This window comes from Monodelphis domestica, chromosome 1 (genome assembly GCF_027887165.1).
Source record: "Monodelphis domestica isolate mMonDom1 chromosome 1, mMonDom1.pri, whole genome shotgun sequence".
Lineage (NCBI taxonomy): Eukaryota > Metazoa > Chordata > Mammalia > Didelphimorphia > Didelphidae > Monodelphis > Monodelphis domestica.
In genome coordinates this window covers 530,885,426-530,909,282 of record NC_077227.1, presented here as the reverse complement: position 1 = coordinate 530,909,282, position 23,857 = coordinate 530,885,426, and the positions used below count along the sequence as shown (strand labels likewise).

Genomic DNA, 23,857 nt, shown 5'->3' with positions numbered 1-23,857 from the left:
ATGTGCAATAGTGGGTGATATATCAGAATTAAACTGACTGCCCCTAGGCAGTCCTAAAGCAAGGCTTCAATTGTGATTGCTAGACCTAAATTAGGAGAAGGCACAGGAAATGATGCAAAAGAAAGTATCTTTAAAAGGGAGTTAAAACTTCCTGAGTGCAGTTTTACTTGGAGTTGAACATCCTGTGAGACACAGTTCTTCATTCTTTGGAGTTGAGACTGAAGAAGGATCTGCTGACTGGACCTGAGACCCTGTTCCTGGTGAGACTGTTTTTAAATCTCTTCCTTTGGACTGACACACAGTGAGTGAAAAGGCTGACTCCTTTCCTGGAGATTTTCTGAAAAAAACTGGCCTCAGGAGAGACCTACCTCTTGAGAGAGACTTCTCTAGGTCCTTGCCGAGGCCAGCTAAGGACTAACTCTCCCTGTCCGGGTTGAGCCAGGGGCCAGGAGTAAATTACTTAATGCTTAGGCTAGATATCTTACCCTATCTCCTCTCTGATTTTCTTACTTCACTATTTCTATAATTTGTAAATAAAGTGTAAATAAATCTCTTTGGAATGAATTAAATTCCTGGTGACCCTATTTTAAATATAATCCTGTCCAACCTTTTTATATAATTAAGACCCCTTTTCCCCTTCACAACAGGAAATCTAATATGTATATTGCCTATGCCCTAAAAGAGAACTCATCAGTGCCAAATTAATATACATATAAAATTGATAATCTATTTTGTGATGCTATGTAAATTGATATCCTCCCAAATTTTTAACCACAGGGAGTAAATCATTCTCCAGTGTCTAGAAAGCTTCTGAAATATGCTCTTCTAATGTCCTTAAGTGTTAAAGCTATCTGGCTTACTTCCTCACTCTGCATATTACAAGGTGGAAGATCTTGCAAATCTTTGCCTGACCTCTATGTTTGTTACATTTGACTGTTATAAGTTTGCTCTTTTCCATCTTACTCCTCATTGACTGTCATCTATGTGCTTCAGTAGCGGAATGCCCCCTCTGGACCAGGCATTTCCCCTAGAGGAATGCCCTCTATGTATTTAGTGTTGGTCCATCTCTGAACATGTCCAACTTTTGGAACCTTTTTTTGGGGTCCCTTGGACCCTGTCAAAACCCCTTTATTGGAATTTATTAACCACTTCAGAAAAATGGTCCCAAACTCATTTTAGGAACATGCTCTGAATATCTAACCTTGTTAATTACCTCTGTTAAGCAACTGTCTAAAGCCTATATATAATCTTTATACCTGGACATCCAATGTTTCATGCCACCTGTAGTATGCGACCTCTGACTCTGTTTTTTGTGCCCACAAAATAAATTCAGACTCTTGCCTCAGGATGTTGGCTTAGTTCTTTTTATTTCCTTAAGATCTCTCTTCATCATTGTTGGCAGGAATCTTGCCAGAGTTCTCCTCATAGACTAATCCTTCACCTGGAAAATGATCAACTAGCCTGAAAGCCAGTGTGGTCTTAGAAGGGGCTGAAGAAAAGTTGATATGGTATTTGTAGCCCCACAACTCCAGATGAAATGCTGGGTACAGAATAGAGGTCTGTACACAACACTTGTCATTTGGACAAAAGCCTTTTATACTATTAGTCATGAGGGCTTGTGTGTGAAGAAATTGAGGGTGACTAAGATGAAAGTGGTATCCTCCACAGGAATAGGGAAGTTCGGAAGTGGGGAATACTTGGGATGGGGTAGAAGTAAGTTGATTTGGACATGCTGAGTTTAAGACAAGGGGCAGCTAGGTAGCACTTTGGATTGAGAGCCAGGCCTAGAGCTGAGAGATCCTGGGTTCAAATCTGGCCTCAAATACTTCCTGTCTGACCTTGGGCAAATCACTTAACTCTGACTGTCTAGCTCTTACCACTCTTCTGCCTTGGAACCAATACACAGTATTGATTCCAAGATGGAAGGTAATGGTTTAAAAAAAGATATCTGGAACATTCACTTTGATATAAACAAAGGATTTCATGGATATGGTCAGGCTAGAGTTTAGGACTGGATAAGTAGGTGTGGGATTGTTAAAGGGATTTTCTTAATCTTTCCCTCTGTCTCCTTAAGAGGCAAGAGAGCAGGGTTTCTAAATAGATCAGAACAGGAGTCAGTGAACAAGGGCTGAAGATTCTGTTACCAGGAAGACCAGGAGAGAGATAAGGAAGGAGCACTGACAGGGCCTTTTGCCTCAGGATCTCAAGAGAACAGATGCTGTCTCTGAGGCAAGGGCTACTGGCAGTTGGCTACCGACAGTTGGGTGACAGAAAACTGATTGAAGGATTCAGTGAGTGGTGGCTGTCGATTATTTAGGAAGTTAGTTTTTTATATTTATATTAGGAAGTTAGTCATTTATAGATAGAGTAGGTTAGAGTAGGCCTGGTGTTTGCTAGGCAAGAAGAAACTGTCCTCGGAAGACAGAGGTAGACTATTAGAAATTTTAGATAGTATTAGGAATTTTAGGTATAGTCAGAGGGTATAAGAATAATAATCTCTCTTTCCTCTTTTTCTATTTACTATTTGTACTTCTCAAATTAAACTAAGTATTTTTATTCAATTGCTCTTCTCACTTTGTTGAACTCCTACTTTTTAACCCTTACAGAATCATTGGCATGGAGATGACAATTAAATCCATATATGCTGATGAGGTTACTGAAACAGTATGGAAGAGATTTAACAGTTGTCTGACTGGAGAACCAAGAGAATAGTGTCACTAAAATCTAGCTAATGACTTAAAATAGAAATAAAAAATGACACTGAACAAATAAAATTTAAAATTTTCTTTATGTGTATTTATATTCAAGGAATCACAAATGGTTTTAAAATGTGATATATTATCAATTTTACCTTTGACTGGTTGACATGTTATTTGTATATCAACTGTATAAAAGGATAAAACTTTTCTAAGGGCTATTAAAATTTAAGTTAGCAGAAGTAAAGAGTGAGGAGGAAGAAGCTAGATCTGGCTAAAAAGGCTTAACAACAATTTCCCCAGCAGTCTTTTTGAGTGGTAGTGGAAAAATTTGACTGATAGCTTATTTAGATCAGGAAATTTGGACAGGGCCGAATTAGGAAGTAGGTGCTCTATTTGTATTTCTGCTTGAGGCTTTCACTAGTTATATTTGTTTAAAATAGAAGCTATGGTGACAACAAATTATCAAGCTGAGTCAGGCTCTAAGGTAGCAACTCAAAAAACAAACAAACAAAAAAAAACAGTACTTGCAACCTGATGAATCACAGTATCCAAGGGTAAATTAACTAAGAAATTAATTTTGTTCTTCTATTGTTGACATATAGCTTCTCCCATAGAAGGAGCTCATACTCTGTTATGAAAGTGAAGGATATGGAGTATAAACTGTGGAGAAAAACGGGAGATAAACTTTGTGGAGAAAAATGGGAGATGTACTTGCCTTCCTGGATGATTTATAGACAATATAAACTTCCTTATTCTTTTGTGAATAAGATGAAGTATTGATGAATTTATAGATGTTGAACAACTATAAAAGGGTTGATAAATGACCCTACCAACAAGGAAGATAGTTTCTAGTGTCACTACCCTTTCCTACATTTTATCAGACTTAGCCCAAAACAGAGAAACTGTACTTATTAAATCAATGGAGCATATCAAGCAGAACTATTGAGAGAAGAAAGACAGTAAGATGATATGAAAGGCTAGAATGCTACTTTAAATCCAACAAGACAAAACATAAGGCCAATGTGACCTTATAATGCATTTACAGAAATATAATGTCTTCATCACAGGAAATAAAACTACCATTTTCTGTAATGCTTAGTTGAGCCTCAACTGGAGTATTTCATTGATTTGGATAGTGTCTTTTGATATGAGAATGAACAAACTAGAATATATCAGGGAAGGTTAAAAAAATCAGAAAATTACATCAAAATAAGGAACAATTGAAAGACACTGGGATATTTAGCTTGGAAGACAGAGGACCAAAGGGAGACTTAATAGTTTCCTTCAAGAATTTGAAGTCATGTGATGGTTGCTTCAGAATACAGATTAATAGGAGAAAGTTACAAGGAAGCAGCAATGTGAATAATAAAAAGTAAACCTATAAAACAATAGAAAGCTCTCTATATCACTAAAAGTATTCAAATTGGATGAAGCCTATCAGAGGTTGCTGAAGAAAGATTTTCTGTAATGAATAATGAATAATGACAGCTAAGTTTTCCAATTTTAGTGGTCTGAGTTAAAACCTCCAATCAGTTTGCTTACCAAAAGTTACAATTTTACCAATAATATTTCTTAACTACCTAGTTCTAAATTCATAGCTAAGAACTGAAATTGTTCAGAACTTTGATGGAACAGAGTGCTTGCTGCCCACATGATTACAATATGTTTATAAACTCTAATTGTTGATTTCTATGGTATTTTTTGCTCTTACAAAACATCTTATTTTTACACATTGATGAATGCTTCAATTTCCCTACTTATGCAAGAAAACACTTTATGGTCTCTTCTTAATAGCTCTCATCAATAAATAGGTGAAATTTAAAATGTTTAACCATATAAAGTATTACGGAAACATTTTTCTAGGTCCCCTTTTATTAGGAAAAATTTTAGTCATGATCTGCAGAAGTTGGTCCAGGGCAGTTCAAAGATAAATCTTCTTCATCTGTAAGTAGAAACGGAAAAAAAAAATCTGTTTTGTGACTATAAATAGCCTTATTTTTAAAAGTGCAATAGTAAGTTGATACATAGTAAATAAAGAAATTAAGTTGTTTGTTTTTTTTTCAAAGAGAACAAAAAAAGCTAGTTTAAAAGAACAAGAAATAGATACGGGACACCTAGAGTTAGTTACTGTAGCAGAATACCAACATCATCTCTTAGATATGGTCGCCTTTCCCTGTTTTCTCAAGCAGATTATCCCCACTATCTATCATCTTCTCTCTCTAATCTTCAATCTCTTCTCTAATGATTACAAACACCCCCATATCTTTCCCATTATTAAAAATTATCACTTGATCCTACCATCCCCCTAGATAACTTACTATATATAGCTCTCTCTGTTTTATGGCTAAACTCTTTGAGAAAAACATTTACATGAGGTGCCTCCACTTCCTTTCTTCTCATTCTCTTAACTCCCTTCAATCTGGTTTCTGAGCTCATCCTTCAACTGAAATTACTCTCTCTAAAGCTACCTCTTCTTAATGCTCATCCTTCTTGACCTTTCTGGAATAGACTTTAGTACTTCTGATCATCTCCTCCTGGATGCTGTTTCCTCCTCAGGTGTTTAGGACACTGTTCTCTCCTTTTCCTTCTCAGTTTCCTATGCTGGATATTCATCCATGTCATTCCCATTATTCATGGTTGTCCCAAAGAATCTGTCCTGGGTCTTCTCTTATTTTTCGCTGATCACTTTGTGTCCTCCTAGAATCTGATGGGTTCAATTACCGTCTCTATGCAGGTAAGTCCCAGATCCATATCTATCCTTAGTCTCTCTCTTGAGCTTCAACCCCACTATTACCAACAGCTTTTGAGACACCTCAAATTGGATGCCCTCTATACACCTCAAATTCAACATGTTCAAAACAAAATTTGTCAGCTTTCTTCTCAACTTTCCTCTCTTACCTATTACTGTCAAGAGTACTGCCATCTTTCTCATTCCCCACGCTTGCAAACTTTTACTTGTGACTCCTTACTTTACTTATTCCACTTACTCTATTGCTAAACCTTGTTTTTACTACTTCATAATGTCACTTTTACATGTACTCTATTCACAAGGCCATCAAGGCCTTTATCACCTCTCATTTGGATTATTGCAATACCCTTCTAAGTTCTCTGTCTCATATCTCTTCTCACTCCAATCTACCCTCCAGTCAGCTGCCAAAGTGATTTTCCTAAAAGCTAGGTCTGATTATATCACCTCTCTGTTCAATGAGCTCCACTGGCTTCCTTTAGGATCAAATATCAAGTCTTCTGTTTAGCACTTACAGTTTTTCAAAACCTATCACTCTGCTATCTTTCCAGTCTCCTTATGTTTTACTTCTCTCTGCTTATGCTATGTACCAGTTAGTCTGGCACACTTATGCCATCTCTTTATGCCTTTTTGCTGGCTATCCCTTGTACCTGGAATGTTCTCCTATTTTACTTACTACTACTGGTTTCCCTGGCTTCCTTAGTTGCTAGTTCCTTTAACTCTAGATATATCTTGAATGTACCTACTTATTTTCAAGGTTTTTATAACCAATGAAATGTGGGCTCCTTGAAGGCAAGAACTGTTTTTGTTCTTTGTTTCCTCACTGCTTAATGCAGTTCCTGGAACACTGTGAACACTTAATAAATACTTGTTCATTGACTAAAGCAAAACAAAAAAAAAACCCATATATGCTATATAAAAGCACTAGACTTGGAATTGTGGGGCCTAAATTCAAATTCTGTCTTTTCTAATAGCTTTATTATCTTAGTCCCTGTATGATAAAAGGAAATATTCCAAAATTTACATGGAAATAAAATAATTTGTTTGGTTTTGAATTTCAGTAGGAATTTATGTGACTTTAAGGACACTAGATAGTATAATGGGCAAAGTCTTCAAATACATTTTGCAAAATAAAGTTTCCAAATAGACATTTCTTACATGGTTACTCTGTAGAGCTAAGGACATAATATTAAGTTTTGATATAGTTTAAGATTTTTTTTTGGAGGAGATAAAATAATGTAGTCTAGGCTCATAGCTTTCTGATAATGCCTCATAATAAAGGGAAACGATTTAGAGAAAAAGACTCATTATTTTCATGATTATTTTCTTAAATTAGAATAGATATAGGGATAAACTTGAAACTAGGAAAATTTTGGTTTAAATCCCACTACTTCATTTAGTAAGTTATTTAAACCTTTTAGGCCTCAGGCAATTTTTATTTCTCCCTATAATCTGCTCTCAATTATCAAGCATTTATTCTCTCTCTCTCTCTCTCTCTCTCTCTCTCTCTCTCTCTCTCTCATTACCACTTATCACTGGAAAATAAAATCAAACAAAAATGAAGACCTTATAACAATAAGCACAATAAAGTAAATCAAATTTCCATATTGGCTATGTCCAAAAATGTATCTCATTAGGCATGTTAGTCTGCCACCTCTTTGTCAAGAGGCAGGTAACATTCTTCTTCATAGATCCTCTGGATAAAGTCTTTTAAAAAATGTTCATTTTTGCAATACTGATCTTCTAAAACAATTGTTCTCCTAGTTCTGCTTATTGTACTCACAGTTTATATCTTCCCAAGTTTCTGTGAAATAGCCCATTTCTTACAGAACAATAGTATTTCATTACTTTCACATACTATAATTTGTTCAGCCAGTTCTTTAGTTGAAAAGAACCCTTTTAGTTTTTAGTTCTTTGTTATCACAAAAAAAGAACTTCAATGACTATCTCTCTACTATTTGGGTCTTTTTCTCTTTCTTTGTCCTCCTTAGAGCATAGGCGCAGAAACAGTATTGCTGAGGCTATTTACCATGAACTCTCTTTTCTCTCCCCTCTTCCTCATCTCCTATTACTCAAGTGTCCTCTGCTACTCTCTTCATCCCTTCTCAAAAGATGAAATGGCTTCCCAAGGCTATCCCCCCTACTTGTTCAAGTGATCCTATTCCATTCTTTCTCCTCCAGCAGACCGCCTCCTCTTTCATCCCCAATTTTTCTGTCATTTTCAATCTTTTCTTCTTTAGTGGATCATTTCTCATTGCCTACAAACACATTCATGTCTCCTCTATCGTGAAAAAAACAACAAAACACACACACACACACACACCCCCACTTTATCCATGTCTGCTATCTTTCTATATCGCTTTTGCCTTTGGTAACTAAATTCTTTGAGAAGGCTGTCTATAATAGAAGTCTCCTCTAAGCTTTTGACTATTGTTTCACCAAAAATGCTTCAAAGTTACTAATAACACCTGAATTGGTCTGCTCCTGTTCTACACTGCTATTCTGGTCAGTTGGATATAAATTGAATTTGTTTTCTTGGGCTGGAAAGATGACCTACTTAGTTTGTCCTTTGATTTCCCAATCACTAGTCTATCTGGTGTCTTTCTCATAATGTTAGTGGAGCGGTTGGGGGTGGGGGGTACAGGGATGTGAAGTTGGGTACTGTATTCTTCTACTCTGCCATCTGGTTCCTTTAGGCACGTTGAAATACTACCAGTAAGTGATCTGTGTCAGCTGAAGAAGTTTCCACACAGGCAAAATTATAGGTCTTGACATAATGATGCATGTCCTCCTAAAGAAAATAACTATGTAACTAAACACCAATATTCTCAGATTTGTTGGTAACTTTACCCACCCTATTATAAAATTCTAAATAAAAATCAAACTCCATTTGGGATTTTTAATATACTAAATTAAATAATTTTAAAGATAAAGCTAGCAGATGAAGCTTAGACAAATGTAAACTGAGGGTTAACTCCTTATTTCATGATGAGGTAGGCTTTCTACTGATTGCCACAACTTGAGGAAATATGAGGAAAATAAATTTGAATGCTGTATCCTTTGATTATTATTTGTAACATTGCTTTTTTTAGGTCCAAATCTCCTCCTCCCTCCCCTCCCATCCCTAACCAATCAAATCCCTAGCCAAGCTCCGAAAGGAATTTCTCTGAGAGTCCTAGAAATATCCTTGCATTTCTGTCCTAAAACATTTGCTAAATTGGGATTGGACCTATACCAACTGGGAATCTGAGTTATGTTTTCTCTGTAAACAGAACTGACTAAAACCACATGCTCTCTGGAGACAGTGAGCTTCTGTCCTTGGTTCCAACCCCAAATTCTCCATTGAAATGAAGGCATTTGGTTCATGGAGGTGAAAGCTTAACCAGACCATGCTTGATCTTTCTCTTGGTTTGCTAAAGGCTAGAATCTTATGACCAGGACTCTTCATATGACTCTCTCCACCACCATGAAGTAATCCATGAGGGGTAGAACTATCTGTCCATCTTCTCATCAAGTGTCCACTAATTAGAGCTATCTTTTGTTATCCAGGAAAGGGCTGAATGATAAAGTAACCATGAGAAAGCAGCTGTATTTAAAATGATCCACAATCTTATAGTTTTGCCTTACTGAATCATTGACCATTAATTTGTTGCTTATTGCTAGCTTAGTCAATAAATTGATTTTTTTCATAGATAGAACTCAATTTTTTGGATTTTGTTCATCAAAATACTAAATGTTTAGTGTACCAGATGTTAAATGTTTTTACATATTTGTAAGTATAAAAAGTACCTTATAGAATGAAAAATCCCTAGATTTTATTTAGATTCCCCAAACTATTTCTTTTGGAATAGATTAATGCAAAATTCCCCTCTAAATACAGCCATCCTGAAAATTATCAATTTCAAAGAGATCATTAAGCATAGGCATCCCTTCCACATCATGGGGGTTAGGGGCATAGTGTCTCTATGATTTGGAAAAGCCACATAAAATTTTTTGACATTTCATTTTTATCAGAGAAGTTTGAATGTATTCTTTTTCTTTTATGAGGTTTTATAGTATCTTATATGCATTTATGAGTGAATACTAAACTTTTAAAGATGTCTTTACATTTCTAGCCTTTATGTGCCATCTGTTGGTTTTCATGGTCTTTTTGTAAACTAACTTTTTACTTATTTTAACTTAAAAAATAATGGTGAATATTTATGTAATGAAAAGATGAAATATGTTGGTATTACACAATACTATACATATATTTTATGCATTTCTGAATTTCTAAAGTTTTTCAGTCTCATCTGCTGACTTCATGTCTAAGGCTTCTGCAAAACTCCTCAAAAATTCTCATTTAATTTTATGCCATCCTGTGATATATCAAAACTGTAATGGGGAAAGTCATTATGTGGAAGGGATAACTGTATTTCTACTCCTTACTATTTCATTATGAGTTCAATCACTAATCAATGGTTGAAATAAGAAATGCATGTAAACTCAGTAAAGTATGACTTTGAAAACAAACAAAATAAGAAAATATTTAAGAGTATTAAAGGCAAAAAAACTTTCCAAATTAATGTAAAACACACAGAGACACATTTACATACATTTACAACCATATACACACACACACAAATCTAAAAATATTTGTATATATATACATATATGAACATATATGTGTATGTGTCTATATGACAGAATCTTCTTACCTTCATAGGTTGTTCCACACCAAATACAATACAGGTGCTCTTCTCTTAAATATTTTGTCAGTATTTGTAATTTTTCCAGTACCTAAGGGACAAAATGAGACACTTACATGTAGCAGACCCCCCATTCACTGCTATTCATTTGATTATATGCAGAAAACTCATTCCAAATCCATCAATGTCTTTTACTTGATTTCAATGACCTTTTTAGTTGGCTGGTTTTGGAAGTAACAAATTCACAATGTGTCTTGATGTAACTTTGGCCTAATGCATAGTTCTTTGATTCTCTTATATGTTAAAAAAGTTTATTCTTAAAATAATTGTCTGCTATTATGTAGACAGGTCTTGAATAAATTATGACCAAAATAAACAAAACTAGCTCAAGAGATTGGCCTCAAACAAGTATATATGAAGATGAAAATATTTTCCCCATTGTAATTTCTATGGCATTTTTAAAAAGTTTTTTTTTTAAATGAGTCATGTAAAATAGAATGCATTTGAAAATGATATGGTAGCATTTTATTTTCTTTTCATAGATATTAATTCCAAGAAAGAATATTCCTTTTTGTAAATTTAGAATCAGCAAAACTGAATTTGAGTCTCAGCCTTACCATTTATTAGCACATTACTGAACTTCTCTGTGCCTTAGAATCTTCCTTTATAAAATGGGCATAATCTATAATGAACCACAGAATTCACTGAGTAATGGGAAATTCAAATGAATAATGCATAAAAAAAATTTATAAGCTAGAGAGAACTTTGTAAAAGTCAATTGTTACTTGCTTCTTTTTTTGTTCTTATTTTGAAGGGGCAAAGCTCATTAAAGATTCTTTTAGAATTTTAGTATAGGCAAGAAAAAAATATATACAATTACATTCAAGTATTAAAGGTACTTATCAATATTAGTCTGAAAAATCTGAAAAGGGAGATTAAAACTTATGACTAAAATTACTCTATCAGTAGATTTCAAATAAAAAAAAATCAAAATTTGACCTGAAATCCAAATTCACGTAAGCCATATTGAGAAAGGAATCACCAAAGCTTTTATTTGAAGATGAAAAATAGATGAATGAAAGAAGCAATATAAGATAATAACTTACACTTAATTCTTCATCACCATATTCATCTTCTTCCAGTTCTTTCTCTTTTTCATCTTCCTGTTCCTCTTCTTCTGACATGAACCAGTACCATGGTTCCTTGGGAACTTGAATATCCTTAAAACAAGTATTACTTGAGCTATTATATATAGCAGGTATCACTTATGGGACCATTAACAAAAATACATTAATTTGTACTAATTCTTTCCAAATCAAAACTTCTAAATAACCATACTATTTTAAGATAACTCATTTTCACTCCACTGGTATTAAAGGACATGAGATAGGTCCTAAGTTTAAGCAGTCTTAATATAGAATTTGATCACTGAAAAAATTGTGTTAGTTAAAAGACAAATGCATTATATATAATCAAAAAGGTTACTAGTTTCTATTAATTCATCTGTAAGTAAAAACAAACCCCCCAAATACCCAACACTAAAACTATGTTAACATAATTTAACCTTCCTTTCCTAATTCCAAAAGTGCTTAGAGATTTTGATGTGTCTCAGTTATGGTCATCACCAACCAGCACTGAACTGTGGATATTCATTAGGGCTGGTTAACAGAAAATTCTGATTGAGATAACATAGGATAAATATTAATATTCTTAACATTTAATATTTTGGTGAATACTTTTTTGTGATAAGTCAGTCTAAATGCTAAATCAATCTGCCAATCTGAAGACAAGGTCAGAGGTTTACCTTCTGTGTGTCTAACTGATGGCACGCTTTCTGACTTCTTTTAAGATCACCTTCCAACTTAAGTTCTTCTTTTTTACTTTTGAGTCGTAATCTGATTAAAAGAAGAAACTGTACTTGTGTCAGATCTGTACCAGTTCAAATATTTTTGTGCAAACCAATGCCAAGAAATGTATCTTGGCAGATAAAAAGGAGGTATGATGTTTAAAAAGCAGTAATTAAACCAAGAAAAGTTTTACCGAAACTGATCTGTGGCTTTTTCTTCGTATTGGTTTCTCAAATGAATTTTTCTTCGGTTATTTTCAAGTTCTTCCTCTGCTTTACGTTTTATTAATGTTTCATGACCAATACCACTTCTTCCTATTCAGATTAGGAACTAGGATGAGAAAATCTATTTGTCTCATATTAATATATATTACACTTTAAATCTGTAGAAGCTATAAGTATGCAGATAAAAATTTCAATCTTTCAGAGAGTATTTGAAAAAAGTTTAACTGGAAAAAACATGCATTTGTTTAAGTTCAAAACTTCTGAGAACAGACTATATCTCAGATATAAAAGTAAAACAAATAAGACATAGTAACACTACTCAAACTATAAAATCATAAATTAAAGAAATTTTTTAGGAAACTATGGCAATGACTTTCATACTTACATCCCCAAAGCAAATAAATGTTTATTGAATTGACACATGAACCAATGCTGCAAGCTTCTACAACTTAAATAATAACTAATTCAGCTCATATGTTATGGAGAATACCCAATGCCAAAATCTCTTTGTAATTTTCTTCATAGAATTTGAATAACTAAAATATACATGCTATTTAAGTATTGCTGCAAGAATTTTTAAAAATCAATTTTCATGACTTTAAAACCGATCTGGTTATAACTAAAACAATTTATTTTCCACTTGAAACTTTATAGGCTTCCTACTAACTTTTAACAATTAAGTTATTTCATAGTGTCATGGCACTATCCACAGAAACTCAGGCAAACCTTCAGGGAAATTCCTTTGCTCCCTGAGGCCCTGTGATTCCCAATCTAAAACATCTGACCTTGGAGACTACCCTCCTTTGATTGCCCCATTGAATTAAGATAAAAACCCCAGAATGGAGGCATTGAGGGGGAACCTTCGGGTTGTTTCTCTTATGCTGTCTTGCTGGCAAAGGATTTACCCCCTTGTTATTTCACTAATAAATCTTTCTCTTTTTGCCTTTCAAGTTTCAGAGTCTTGCATTCTTGCAGAAAGGTAGCCTTCCCAAACCCAAGGGGTACACCTCTAAACCCCATAACAAGTTATCTAAAAATAAAGGACAGTTTTCCAGCATTAACAGAAAAAAAATATTTCCTAAGTACTATGAAAGGAAATTCTTGGTCCTCTTTGCCTATTCTGAATTTATACTTGTAAAAAGGGAATCCTTTATTATCTTTGCCTAGTTGGAGTTAACACTTTGGTTGGCAATAACTTAAAAGTAGCCCTGCGGGGGCTGGGTGGAGGAGCTTGCAAATCACTTGGGAGTTCACACCTCAGTCAGCCAGGGCTCTGTGGACTTTTTTGATGGGTATTCACCTCTCCAGAGGGTAAGATTTGGAGAGTTCTTAGCTGTGAACCTTTTGATGAAAAATTGACCTTCAGAGGCCTTTAATAAGAGTTGACACCTTCAGAGGATGAGAGGTGTGAATCCCACAGACACTGCCTCCTGGGTAGTGCTAGACAATTTGGAAGCTGTGATTGGCCCTTGTGAAGAGGGGAAGGAGACAAGAAGCCACTATAAAAGGCCTTGAATTTCAGAGGTGCAAAGGAAGTCAGCTTCAAGAAGGAGTTGAACTTCAAGAAGGTTAGCTTGAGGTTGGCTCAAGGAAGAAAGTTGAGTCACCTTCAGCTTGAGTCATTGCCTTGACCTGCCTCTTAGAGAGAACTTGGGTGAGTGAATAGCTGGCTGTCTTTTACTGACCTCTAGAGAGAGTTTAATTCCAGTTGTAGGACAACAAGTCCTGGCTGAGTCAAAGCAATATTTAATTAGATAGGCTAAATACCTTCTCTACCTTTGTATTTCTCTACTTTCACTCTTTCCACCTCTTTTGTAAATAAAAGCTATTAAAGTCATTTTCGATTGAGCATATATTTCTATCAAAACATTTAAATTTAACCCTTACAGTACTCTATGTGCCTGACATCACCAGAAAAGAGAAATGACTTATAAGGAAAAAAACCTGGCTAATATCTGTATTTGAAATAAAAATAACAATTAATTCATCAACAGTTACACACCTGTTTTTATGTTCAGAGGAATGGGTTCAACAATGCCACTGCCTAGAAAAAGTAGAAAAAAACAATGTTCTATACATTCTTGAGTCACATATAAATGCTTTATGCAATCAAATAACTGCATTCTGAAAGCACCATGGCCAATACGGTACAAAGAGACTTAAAGAGTTTGGATAGGAGAAATAAGGGGAAGATACTGAGATTAAAAGTCTGTTGATAAACGGATTTTTGTCTGTGAAGGGGATTCTTGTGGTGTTTAATGAGAGTAGACATGTTCTCATTTTTAATTTAAAGTAGTTCGGGTATTAGATAATTTTAAACTAAGAAATGTGGGAGAGCTACCATTAATAAATAAATTAAGCCTTGGACAGGAGTTTATAGTGATGATTGGAGTTACCCTTTGAATGGATATGGCCACCAGCAATTTGCCATAGTTGTTAGTCATATGGGTAAATTAATAGTTACAAATAGTCTTGTTTTAAACAAGTGCAGACAAGGAAAATTTTGCAATGACTTATAGAAAGTGTGCTACCTTTGTGCTTCCACCAGTACCAAGTAACAGAATCACAGAACTCTAAAGTATCTCAGAGGCTAGTCAATTCAACTTATACAGAAACAAGAATCCTCATAAATGACCACATCATGGAGGAAATGATAATGGTAGTAGGAAGTTCATAAAAAGACCAATGAGACTGGGATCAGGAAACATTAACTATCTTAGATTAAAAATTATATGCATGGAAGAAGGAAGAAAAAGCAGATAGGTACCCAAGGATGTATATAAGAATAGTTCTATAAGAAAAGCATCAGAAGAACAATAAAGATAGGAACTAACTTAGAATGCAACAAATGCTAATAGCTACAAAAAGGTGTGTTCCTCTGCTTTGACTAGATAGACTAATAACCAACAATTATGAGAAGGCTAAATTCAATACTACTTTTGCACCTGCTTTCTCCTCTAAACAAAATGATCTCTGGACTAGGTAGTATAGGACAAAGATGGTTAAAGGAGGATTTAAAAGGATTTTTTTTCTCCTCCTAAACTGATTTTTTCAAAGGGGGGGGGGGAGAAGAGAGAGAAAATCAGTGTTTGCTGATTGATTTTTAAAGGGAAATGAATCCCAAGAAAAAGGAGGAGACAGAATGATAAATTGGGAAGAATACTGGATCTGGAACCAGAGTCCTTAGTTTTAAATCCTGGCTCTGCTACTAGCTACCCATGTGACCTTGGACAAGGCACTTCCTTTCTCCATCAGTTTTTTCACTTGTAAAATGAAAAGGCTAGATTAGATACTCCTAAATTTCCTTTCAGCTCTAAATCTATGATTTAGTTTTCCTAGAGTTATAGAGTACAACACAACCCTTAATGAGTTCAAGTCACTAGGCCCAAACTACCAATACTTAAAGAACTGACTTAATGATGTATTTGCCATACCAAAGTTAAGCTGTAAAAGACTGTGGAAAACAGGGGAAAGGCAAATGTCCTGATTTTCAAATGAAGTACAGTTTGCAAGCCATAAGCCAGTAAGCTTGACTTGTGTTCCTTTCAAAATCCTAAAATGTTTAGTCTGTGAGAACTTAGAAAGGAAACTATGATTACTACAAGTGGGCATGGCTTTAAAAATAGACTATGTCAAGCTAACTTTATTTCCTATTTTTTTTTACCATGTAACTAGATTAGTTATTAGATCAAGGGAAGTTAAAGACAAGGTATACTTATATTTCATTGATGCATTTGACAAAGTTCCTCATGCTATGCTTTTTAGACAGAGAGGTATGAACTAGATGACAATACAGTTAGATGAAAAACAAAATAAAACAATAAAACTAGCTGAATGACCAGAAGGAAAGAGCAATTATTATAAGTAAATATTAACTTGAAGAGGTCTACTGTGAAATGCCCCAAGGATCTGTCTTTGGAATTACATATTTTTATAAATGACTTGATTGAAGTTAAAGAGAGGAAGCAAGGAAAGAATTCAGGATGCAGATTCAAAATCTACCTCTGACAGCTCTGTGCCCTTGATGTCACAACCTTGTAACTTGCAATCTCTCTTGCTTTTGTTTTCTCATCTATAGGAGGGATAAATATGTGCATAATAGCTACTTCAATAGTCTTATGTGAATTGGATATCATGGGGATCTCCATCTGGGAAAGACTCAATAGGTACAGGTCTGATGTGACAGCATGCTGGTAACACAGAAGCTAGATGGTATGATGTATGAAAGATAGTGGCCAATAGAAGGGTCCAGGGCAAAGAGCTTAGGTTTGAAAAGCCAGTAAGGGAAGTTGTGTCACTCTCTTTGCTTCCTTATCTGTCTCTGGTATGACTCTCTTTCTGTGAGCCCTCTTACCTTATTTTGCCATCTCTGGCAAGCAAAGAGTAGAAGGAACCTCAAGGCTACAATCTGAAATGGGATTTTTACCTTAAGTTAGAAAGGCTAGAAACCTTATTTCTCTTTCTTTCTCTTTACTAATAAATGCTTATACATTTAGTATAAGCCTCAAAGATGAATTTTATTTGTAAGAATCGACTGGAAGGATCAAATGAAATAATGTATGAGGTTAAAGGAGCTATATAACTTGCAGCTGTTATTTATTTTTTAAAAACTGTACCCTCTATCTTAGTATTAATTTCAAGACAGAAGAGCAGTTAAAGGCTAGGCCAGTGATGGTGATCCAAGGCATACAGGAGCATTCTTTGTGGGCCCAAGGACCCCCCCCCCGCCCCAAGTTTGTTACTAGAAAGGCAGAGGTACTCAGTTGGAGATACTTCCTTTCTCCTCTCCACTGAGCCTGAAGACATTTTTTCACATAACCCACCCCTCTGCCCAGCAGCCCAATGGGAGTGCTTTCTCTTTCCTTTGTGTGGGGTAAGGAAGAGGGCAGGGCATACCCAGCACTTTGTGGGGGGTGGGAATTGGGGGTGGGGTTTGCCATTACTGGGTTAAGCGACTTGTTCAGTCATACAGCTAGGAAATATCTGAAGCCACACTTGAACTCAGGTCCATTTGCTACCTACTTGTACTTAAAAAAAAAAGATAGCTGACTTCCAAGATCCCTTTTAATTTTGATCTTATGAGCTCTCTGGCCTTCAATTTCTTCTTAAACATTCTAAAATAGCTATTACTTATAAAAAAGTTCACATTTCCATTAAAATTTCAATTAGAAAATGATTTAATTTTCATAATATTACATACCAGTCTTGCCAAGGGCCTGGCCACTTTTATACCCCATCTTTTGAAGCAAAGCAAATCCCTTATTTTCACTACCCAAAGCATTCTTCAAAACATTTTCACGTCTTTCTTCTTCTTCTTCTCTTAAACTCTTTTGTCTATTTTTCAGATTTGCTTCCCGATGCTTTTCTTCTTTTTGATGAGCTTCTCTGATTCGCCTCAACATGGGCAATCCAGGTCTGATGTCTTCTCTAAACAATATTATGATTAATAATTCATGCAAACTTTGCTTTTTTTGACACTTCATATTACATGGATTTTATGATTTATTTCTCATTATCTTTATCCATTTATTTATTGTTCCATTAGTAATACCAAACATACGTGTTAAAAACAAGTAACTTTTTAAAAAAAGAAAAAGAATACCACAAAACATATATGAAAACAAGTATGTACATTAAGTTTGGTTTCTAGAAATGCTTAGCATTCTAAAATGATTTAATGTATTATTTTCATGTAAATAATATAGGAAAAGTTATTAGCTTTATATGGAGGATATAAATTTAATGCCATAGGAGAATTACTTTATACAACTAAATGATTTACTGCCTGATAATCATATGCAAGAAATAGGAAATGAGGCCTAAAATGTTATAAGAAAGAGGTGTAACACATTTTTAAAGGAAAAATCACTGGTAATTGGTGACAAGCTGGACCCAATTATAAAAACAGAACGAGTCAAAAAAATGACATGACAGTTTTAAGCTTGGATTACTGGGGAAAGGGATAACACTGAAAGTGAAGGGGAAACTGAGACAGGGACAGAATAATGAGGGGAATAAATGTCATTTCAGATTAGGCCTGAGGTAACCATAGGACTCTTAAAAGGAAATGTCAATAGACCATCCTTTGACTCTTGTTCCTGTTACCAAATTTAATATATTAACTAAGGGAGGGTTAATTTAAATAGTTACAAGGAGATAGACTTATAGGTAGTGAAATCAGTAGTTAATAGTTAGCACTTTGACTTTGGATTAAGATCAGATCATTCCTATTCCCATCCCTTTTCCCTTACTTTAAATAAACTGTTATTTTGTTATAATTACTAGGTTTTACCCATTATTTTAATACATCCATTTCAATAGGCAACTGAAAATTAGGACTGAAACTCAGGGGAAAGTACAGAACTAGATCTAGAGATCTAAAGGAGTCTTTTGCTTAAATGTTTTTGTCATAAGAGTTGGTTTAATTGATGGGAAAGAGTGTAGCTAAACATGAATGTGATATAAAAACAATAGGTTTGAACAAAACTAAAAATCTCTCAAAACTGATGTGTTTCTTGTCTCCCTGTCTAGTGAATTATGAATAATTCTGGGCTCTACATTTTAGGTGGATGACACCCTGAGGTCCCTTCTAACTTTAAATCAATGAAATAGTAAATGTGTGACGGGCTATCATGAAGAAGAGACTAGATTTCTTCTTGGTTCCAGAAGACAGAGCAGAAAATAATAGACAAAAATGGTAGACAGGCAGATTTAGGTTGGATGTTGATAAACAAAACAGAATTTTAAGAATACTCCAAACTTCGTAAGAAGTAGAGCTAAACCGAAATTCCTGATCTCTAAGGTCAAGGAGAAAATATTAAAGGCTGCCAGAAAGAAACAATTCAAATATCATGGAAACAGTCAGGATCATATAAGATTTAGTAGCTTCTACATTAAAAGGGTAGAGGGCTTGAAATATGATGTTCCCAGAAGGCAAATGAGCTAGGATTACAACCAAGACTAATGCATCCAGAAAAACCAAGTATAATCTTTCTGGGGAAAAATGGATATTTAATTAAACAGAGGACTTTCAAGCATTTCTAATGAAAAGCTAAGCAGAAAATGTGATGTTCAAACACAAAACTTGGTACAAACATAAAAAGGTAAAAATGAATGAGAAATTAAAGGATTCATTGATGTTATAAAATTTACATTCCTATATGGGAAGATGAGGCATGCAACTCTTAAGAATTATATCATTATTAGAGCAACTAGAAGAAGTCTATATTGGCAGAGGGCATGGGTATGAGTTAATTTTGTTGGGATGACCTAAAAAAAATGAAGGGATGAGAAAGAAGGATACATGGGAGGAAGGGAAATTATCTCACAACGAAGAATTTTTACAATAGAGGAGAAAATGGGAGAGGAGTGATGGACAACATCTGAACTGTATTTTTCCCCAGAGTTGGTTCAAAGAGGGGGTGGTGTGTATAAATGTGTATACACACATGCACAAACACACAAATACATATACACCTATTCAGTTGACTATAGAAGTCCATCTTACCCAAAAGGGAATTGTGAAGGAAAAGGGATAAGAGAAAAGGGGATGGTGGTGACAAAAGGGAGGCAATGGTCACAAGCAAAATAGACTTTTGAGGGAGGGATGGGGTAAAAAGAGAGTGAATAGAATAAACAGAATAGGATGGAGGGAAACATAGCAATTATACCTGTGACTGTGAATGGGGTGAGGTTGCCCATAAAATAGAAGCAGATTGCAGAGTAGATTAGAAATTAGGATCCAATAATAAATAATTTAAAAGAAAACATTGGAAGCAGAAAGACATATGGGTTGATATCCTGTAATACTATGATTTTCCTTTTGGTTTCCTTTTCTTTTTCTTGTGAATCAGATAGAGCATATATCATCATAATACAACATGAATACATGTGGTATACATTTACTTACTTCACATTAATGAAGGAATCAGACATATAGTCCTCTTCTTCTGCCATGTTCACCTTCAGCTCTGAACTTCTTTAAATGGCAACTTTAGCTATAAAAACAAGTTAAGTGTATAACTGTAATCATTATTCAGATTTTTTTCATAAAGTAAAAATCTATACTTAAGGTAATAAGGACAAAGAACCCTTAAAAAACTATGCATATTCTGTGACTCAGCAATTTCATAACTGGGTCTGTATCGCAAAGGGATCAGAGAAAAAGGAAAAGGACCTATCTGTAACAAAATATTTCTAGGAGCTTCTTTTAGCATGGCAAAGAATTGGAAGCTAGGGGGTTGCCCATCATTTGGAGAATGGATGAACAAGTTGTGGTATATGGTTATAATGGAATACTATTATGCCATAAGAAATAACAAACAGGATGAGTTCAGTAAAACCTAGAAAGACTTAGATAAACGGATGCAAAGTAAAATAAGCAGAGCCAGGAGAACAACGTATACAGTAACAAAAATATTATTTGGTGATTAACTGTGAAGAACTAAACTATTATCATCAAAGCAAATTTCCAAGAATATCTACAAGGGATGAATGATGAAAATGCTACCCATAGCCAAAGAAGGAAATGTTGGAGTCTGAATGCTGATCAAAGCATGCCATTTTCCACTTTATTTCCTTCATGAGATTTTTATTGCATGTGTGATATGTCTTCTATTATGACATGAGCAATGTTGAAATATGTATTGCATAAAAATACTAGTATAACTTACATCAAATTATTTACTGCCTTGTGGAGAAGGTAGGAGGGAGAAAGCCTGAATCCTAAAATATCAGAAAACAATTGTCAAAAATTGTTTTACATGTAACTGAAAAACCATATCCCTTCAATCCTATCTATATTTAATTCCACTACCCATTCAATTTCTTGCAATCTAGCTTCTATCTCTATCACTGTACTGAAACTACTCTTTTGACAATCCCTACTTACTTCTGGATCAAACCAATTAACTAACAAAAGTAGAAAATACCTATTATGTATTAGTATGTATCAACAAAACCAGTGACATTTTCTTAGACCTCATTCTCTTTTGACCTCTCTGAAACTTTTAATCCTATCTCATCTATGAATTTCTTGAGACATTATACTGAATTATTTATGTTAGCTTGCTGATTTTTATCTTTTGCTTGCTCTTTTTCCTTTCCCCAATGCTCTATGAACCTGTCCTCAGTGTTCTCTCTAATTACTCTCCCTTGGAAATCATATCATTTTTGCAATTTCAATAATTATCTTTAATTGTGATTTCTTTCTTCACAGTTTTTACCCTAACCTTTGTTCTGAGCTTTAGGACAAAAAGCATCTTTAACTATATCAACCATTAGCACCTGATCTCAACCAAAATGTCTAAAATGGAACTTTCTTTCCTCCTAAATCCTGTTAGTGAGACCACCAATCATTCACTTTTTCCTCTTTTTTGATGTGCCTGTGGAAACTATCAACTATACAACCATTCCTGTCTTACCTCCATCAAAGACTGTGAGGAAAATGCTTTGAAATGCATATCTATAAAGATGTGCTATTATTATTATTATTATTGCCCTAGTCCGGGTTATATTTTCTACTTTGATGGACTATTGTAATAGCCTAGTTTTCTTAAAGCATTTTCTTTCCTCCAATCCATTCTTTACATTCCTTCATGAGAAATTTTCTATAAGTACAAATCTTATCTAGTCACTCTTCTGTGATTCCTTATTGCCTATCACATAAAATTTCAGCTCCTAGACTGTGAATTGTACTAGTACTCAAAACTATTCATAACGGGTCACCATTTTGCAGTCACAGACTTACCTTAAACTAAAACAAACTATGTTTTAGACAATCTGGACTTGCTGTGTCATATTTGTGCCTTTGTTCATGTCATTTTTTAATGTATGGAATGCTCTTTAGTTCCAACTCCAACTCAGGAAATCTTTTCTATCCTTAAAGGTCCAGCTCAAATCAATGTCCTACCTTTTTCTACTGAATGCTGCTTCCTCCATGAAATCTTCTTTGATCTCTACCATTAGTAAAGATGATGCCCCACAGATCTTGATAAATACCTTGTTTGTCCCCTTTTATGTATTTTTGTATCATTTTGTATCATAGCTATTTGTATTTGAGTCTTTATGAGATTGTAGCAACTTCCAAAAGGGTGAGGCCTCTTATCTAACTTTTGTATCTCCCCTGATGTCTAGCACAATGTTCTGCACAGAGTAACTAAAACTGTTTCTTGTATATAGAAATGAAAGAATATTAAAGACATACTAGACAGAGGGAGTAGGAGAACACTAGGTCCATTTTAGCCTAAAATTGGAAGGCTAGGGAAAATTGGAAAAATAAAAAGGCACTATATCACACTTAGGAGCTAAAAAGGAAACTGAACCAGGCTCACATTCATTAACCAGTTCTCTATCCCTTCCCACTGCACAAACCCTCCCACCAATAACCCTTCTTTCCGTCCTTCCTCTTCTTCCTATTCTCCTCGCCCTTCCTTATATTTCTCTGGATTCTTCCTTTAACCCTTCTCCCCCTCCTCCCCCTCCCATTTCCTTTGCCCCTGTCCCATCTCCCTCTCATTCCTCTTCTCCTCTCCCCTTCTTTCTTGTCTTCCTGATCTTCCCTTCTCCCTATTCCCCCACTTTCCCCCTCCATTATCCCCTGTCATTCTGCTCTCCCCTTCCCCTCTCCCTTCTTAGCCTCCCCTCCCCTAACCTTTTCCCTTATGATCTTGCTTTCTCCTTCTTTCTGCCCTTGCCTCCCACTTCTTTCTTTCCTTCTTCTCCTGCTCTCTTCTTTTCTCCTAGGCTTTTCACTGGTACTTCTCCTCTCCCTCTCTCTTCTCCCTGGCCTTTCTTCTCCTGTTCCTTTCTCCCTGGTTACCTTGGCACTCCTTTTCCCCGACTCTTCTCCCCTTGGTACCTCCTCTCCCCTTCCCTTCTTCTTGGATCCCTTTGACCCCTCTTCTCCATTTTCCTTCTCTTTTACTCCCTTCTTTCCTCCTCCCCGACTCCCCTCTCTTCTTCTTTCTTCCCTATCCCCTGCACCCCCCCTCTCTTCTTCCCTTCTCATTGCCCCTTTTCTCCCTTTCTCTTCACCCTGACTCCCTATTCCCTCTTCTCTCCCCTTCTCTTTTCTCCCTCTCTTCCCTCCTTTCCCTTTCCCTTCTCCATCTCCCCTTCCTCTGCTCCCTCTCTCCTCTTCTTTTTTCCCGTGTCCTCTCATTCCTTCTTTCTCCCTTCCCTCCTCCCGCTCTCCCCGGTCCTCTTTTCTTTTCCCTTTCCCTTCTTCTTCTTTCCTCTCTCCTTCCCTTCTCCCTCGTCTCCCCTTCCCCTCTTCCTTCTCTTCCTCCCTTCTTTCCCCTGATCTCCTTCTTCTTCCTTCCTGCTCCCTCTCCTCCCTCTTCTCTCCTCCTTTTCTCCCAGTCGCCCTAGAGCCTCCTTTCCCTTTCCAGTCTCCCTCTCTCTCCCTCATCCCCCCTCTCGCGACCCCTTCTACCTCTCTCCTCTTTCCGCCCCTTCCCCTCTGCCCCTCCTCCTTGGCTTACACCTCCTCGTCCCCTCTTACTCTTCCGGCCAGCTCGCGGTCCCTTCGCTCGGAGTTTTTCCGCTCACGGACCGGCGAGGTGCACGCCCACTCCTCGCAGGGCCCCTCGAGCTTCCTCTTAGGCGACGGGTCGCGCTCAGGGACACGGCAGAGGCGTCACTTTAGCCACGC

The 23,857-nt window shown here is 35.8% G+C and overlaps 1 protein-coding gene across 8 annotated transcripts; it reads right to left on the bottom strand.

The window, feature by feature from the left end:
- Positions 1–2,769: 2,769 nt before the first annotated feature.
- GPATCH11 (G-patch domain containing 11) lies at positions 2,770–23,839 on the bottom strand. Of its 8 annotated transcripts, none has more exons than XM_007476082.3 (10): positions 23,708–23,826; positions 20,877–20,928; positions 20,114–20,201; positions 17,405–17,631; positions 14,207–14,248; positions 12,174–12,294; positions 11,938–12,028; positions 11,240–11,353; positions 10,143–10,224; positions 2,770–4,641 (listed from the first exon to the last, which is right to left on the bottom strand). In XM_007476082.3, exons 3-10 carry the CDS (start codon positions 20,158–20,160, stop codon positions 4,586–4,588), a joined length of 780 nt encoding a protein of 259 aa, XP_007476144.1. In that variant the 5' UTR covers positions 20,161–20,201; positions 20,877–20,928; positions 23,708–23,826; the 3' UTR covers positions 2,770–4,585. The 8 variants fall into 8 exon arrangements, with proteins under 8 accessions (XP_007476144.1, XP_007476145.1, XP_007476146.1 ...); XM_007476083.3 differs by having other exon boundaries at positions 23,688–23,795; XM_007476084.3 differs by lacking the exon at positions 23,708–23,826 and adding an exon at positions 22,115–23,699.
- Between the last annotated feature and the right edge of the window lie 18 nt (positions 23,840–23,857).

What these genes read in the sequence shown, in the direction of transcription:
- GPATCH11 (XM_056813272.1), bottom strand. Translation starts at nt 17,687, where the DNA reads ATGAAGTGTCAAAAAAAGCAAAGTTTGCATGAATTATTAATCATAATA. An exon ending in CCAGGCCCTTGGCAAGACTG is followed by an intron (nt 14,249 to 17,404) that starts GTATGTAATATT and finishes TACTTTTTCTAG; the next exon opens with GCAGTGGCATTGTTGAACCC. An exon ending in AAAGCCACAGATCAGTTTCG is followed by an intron (nt 12,029 to 12,173) that starts GTAAAACTTTTC and finishes TCTTTTAATCAG; the next exon opens with ATTACGACTCAAAAGTAAAA.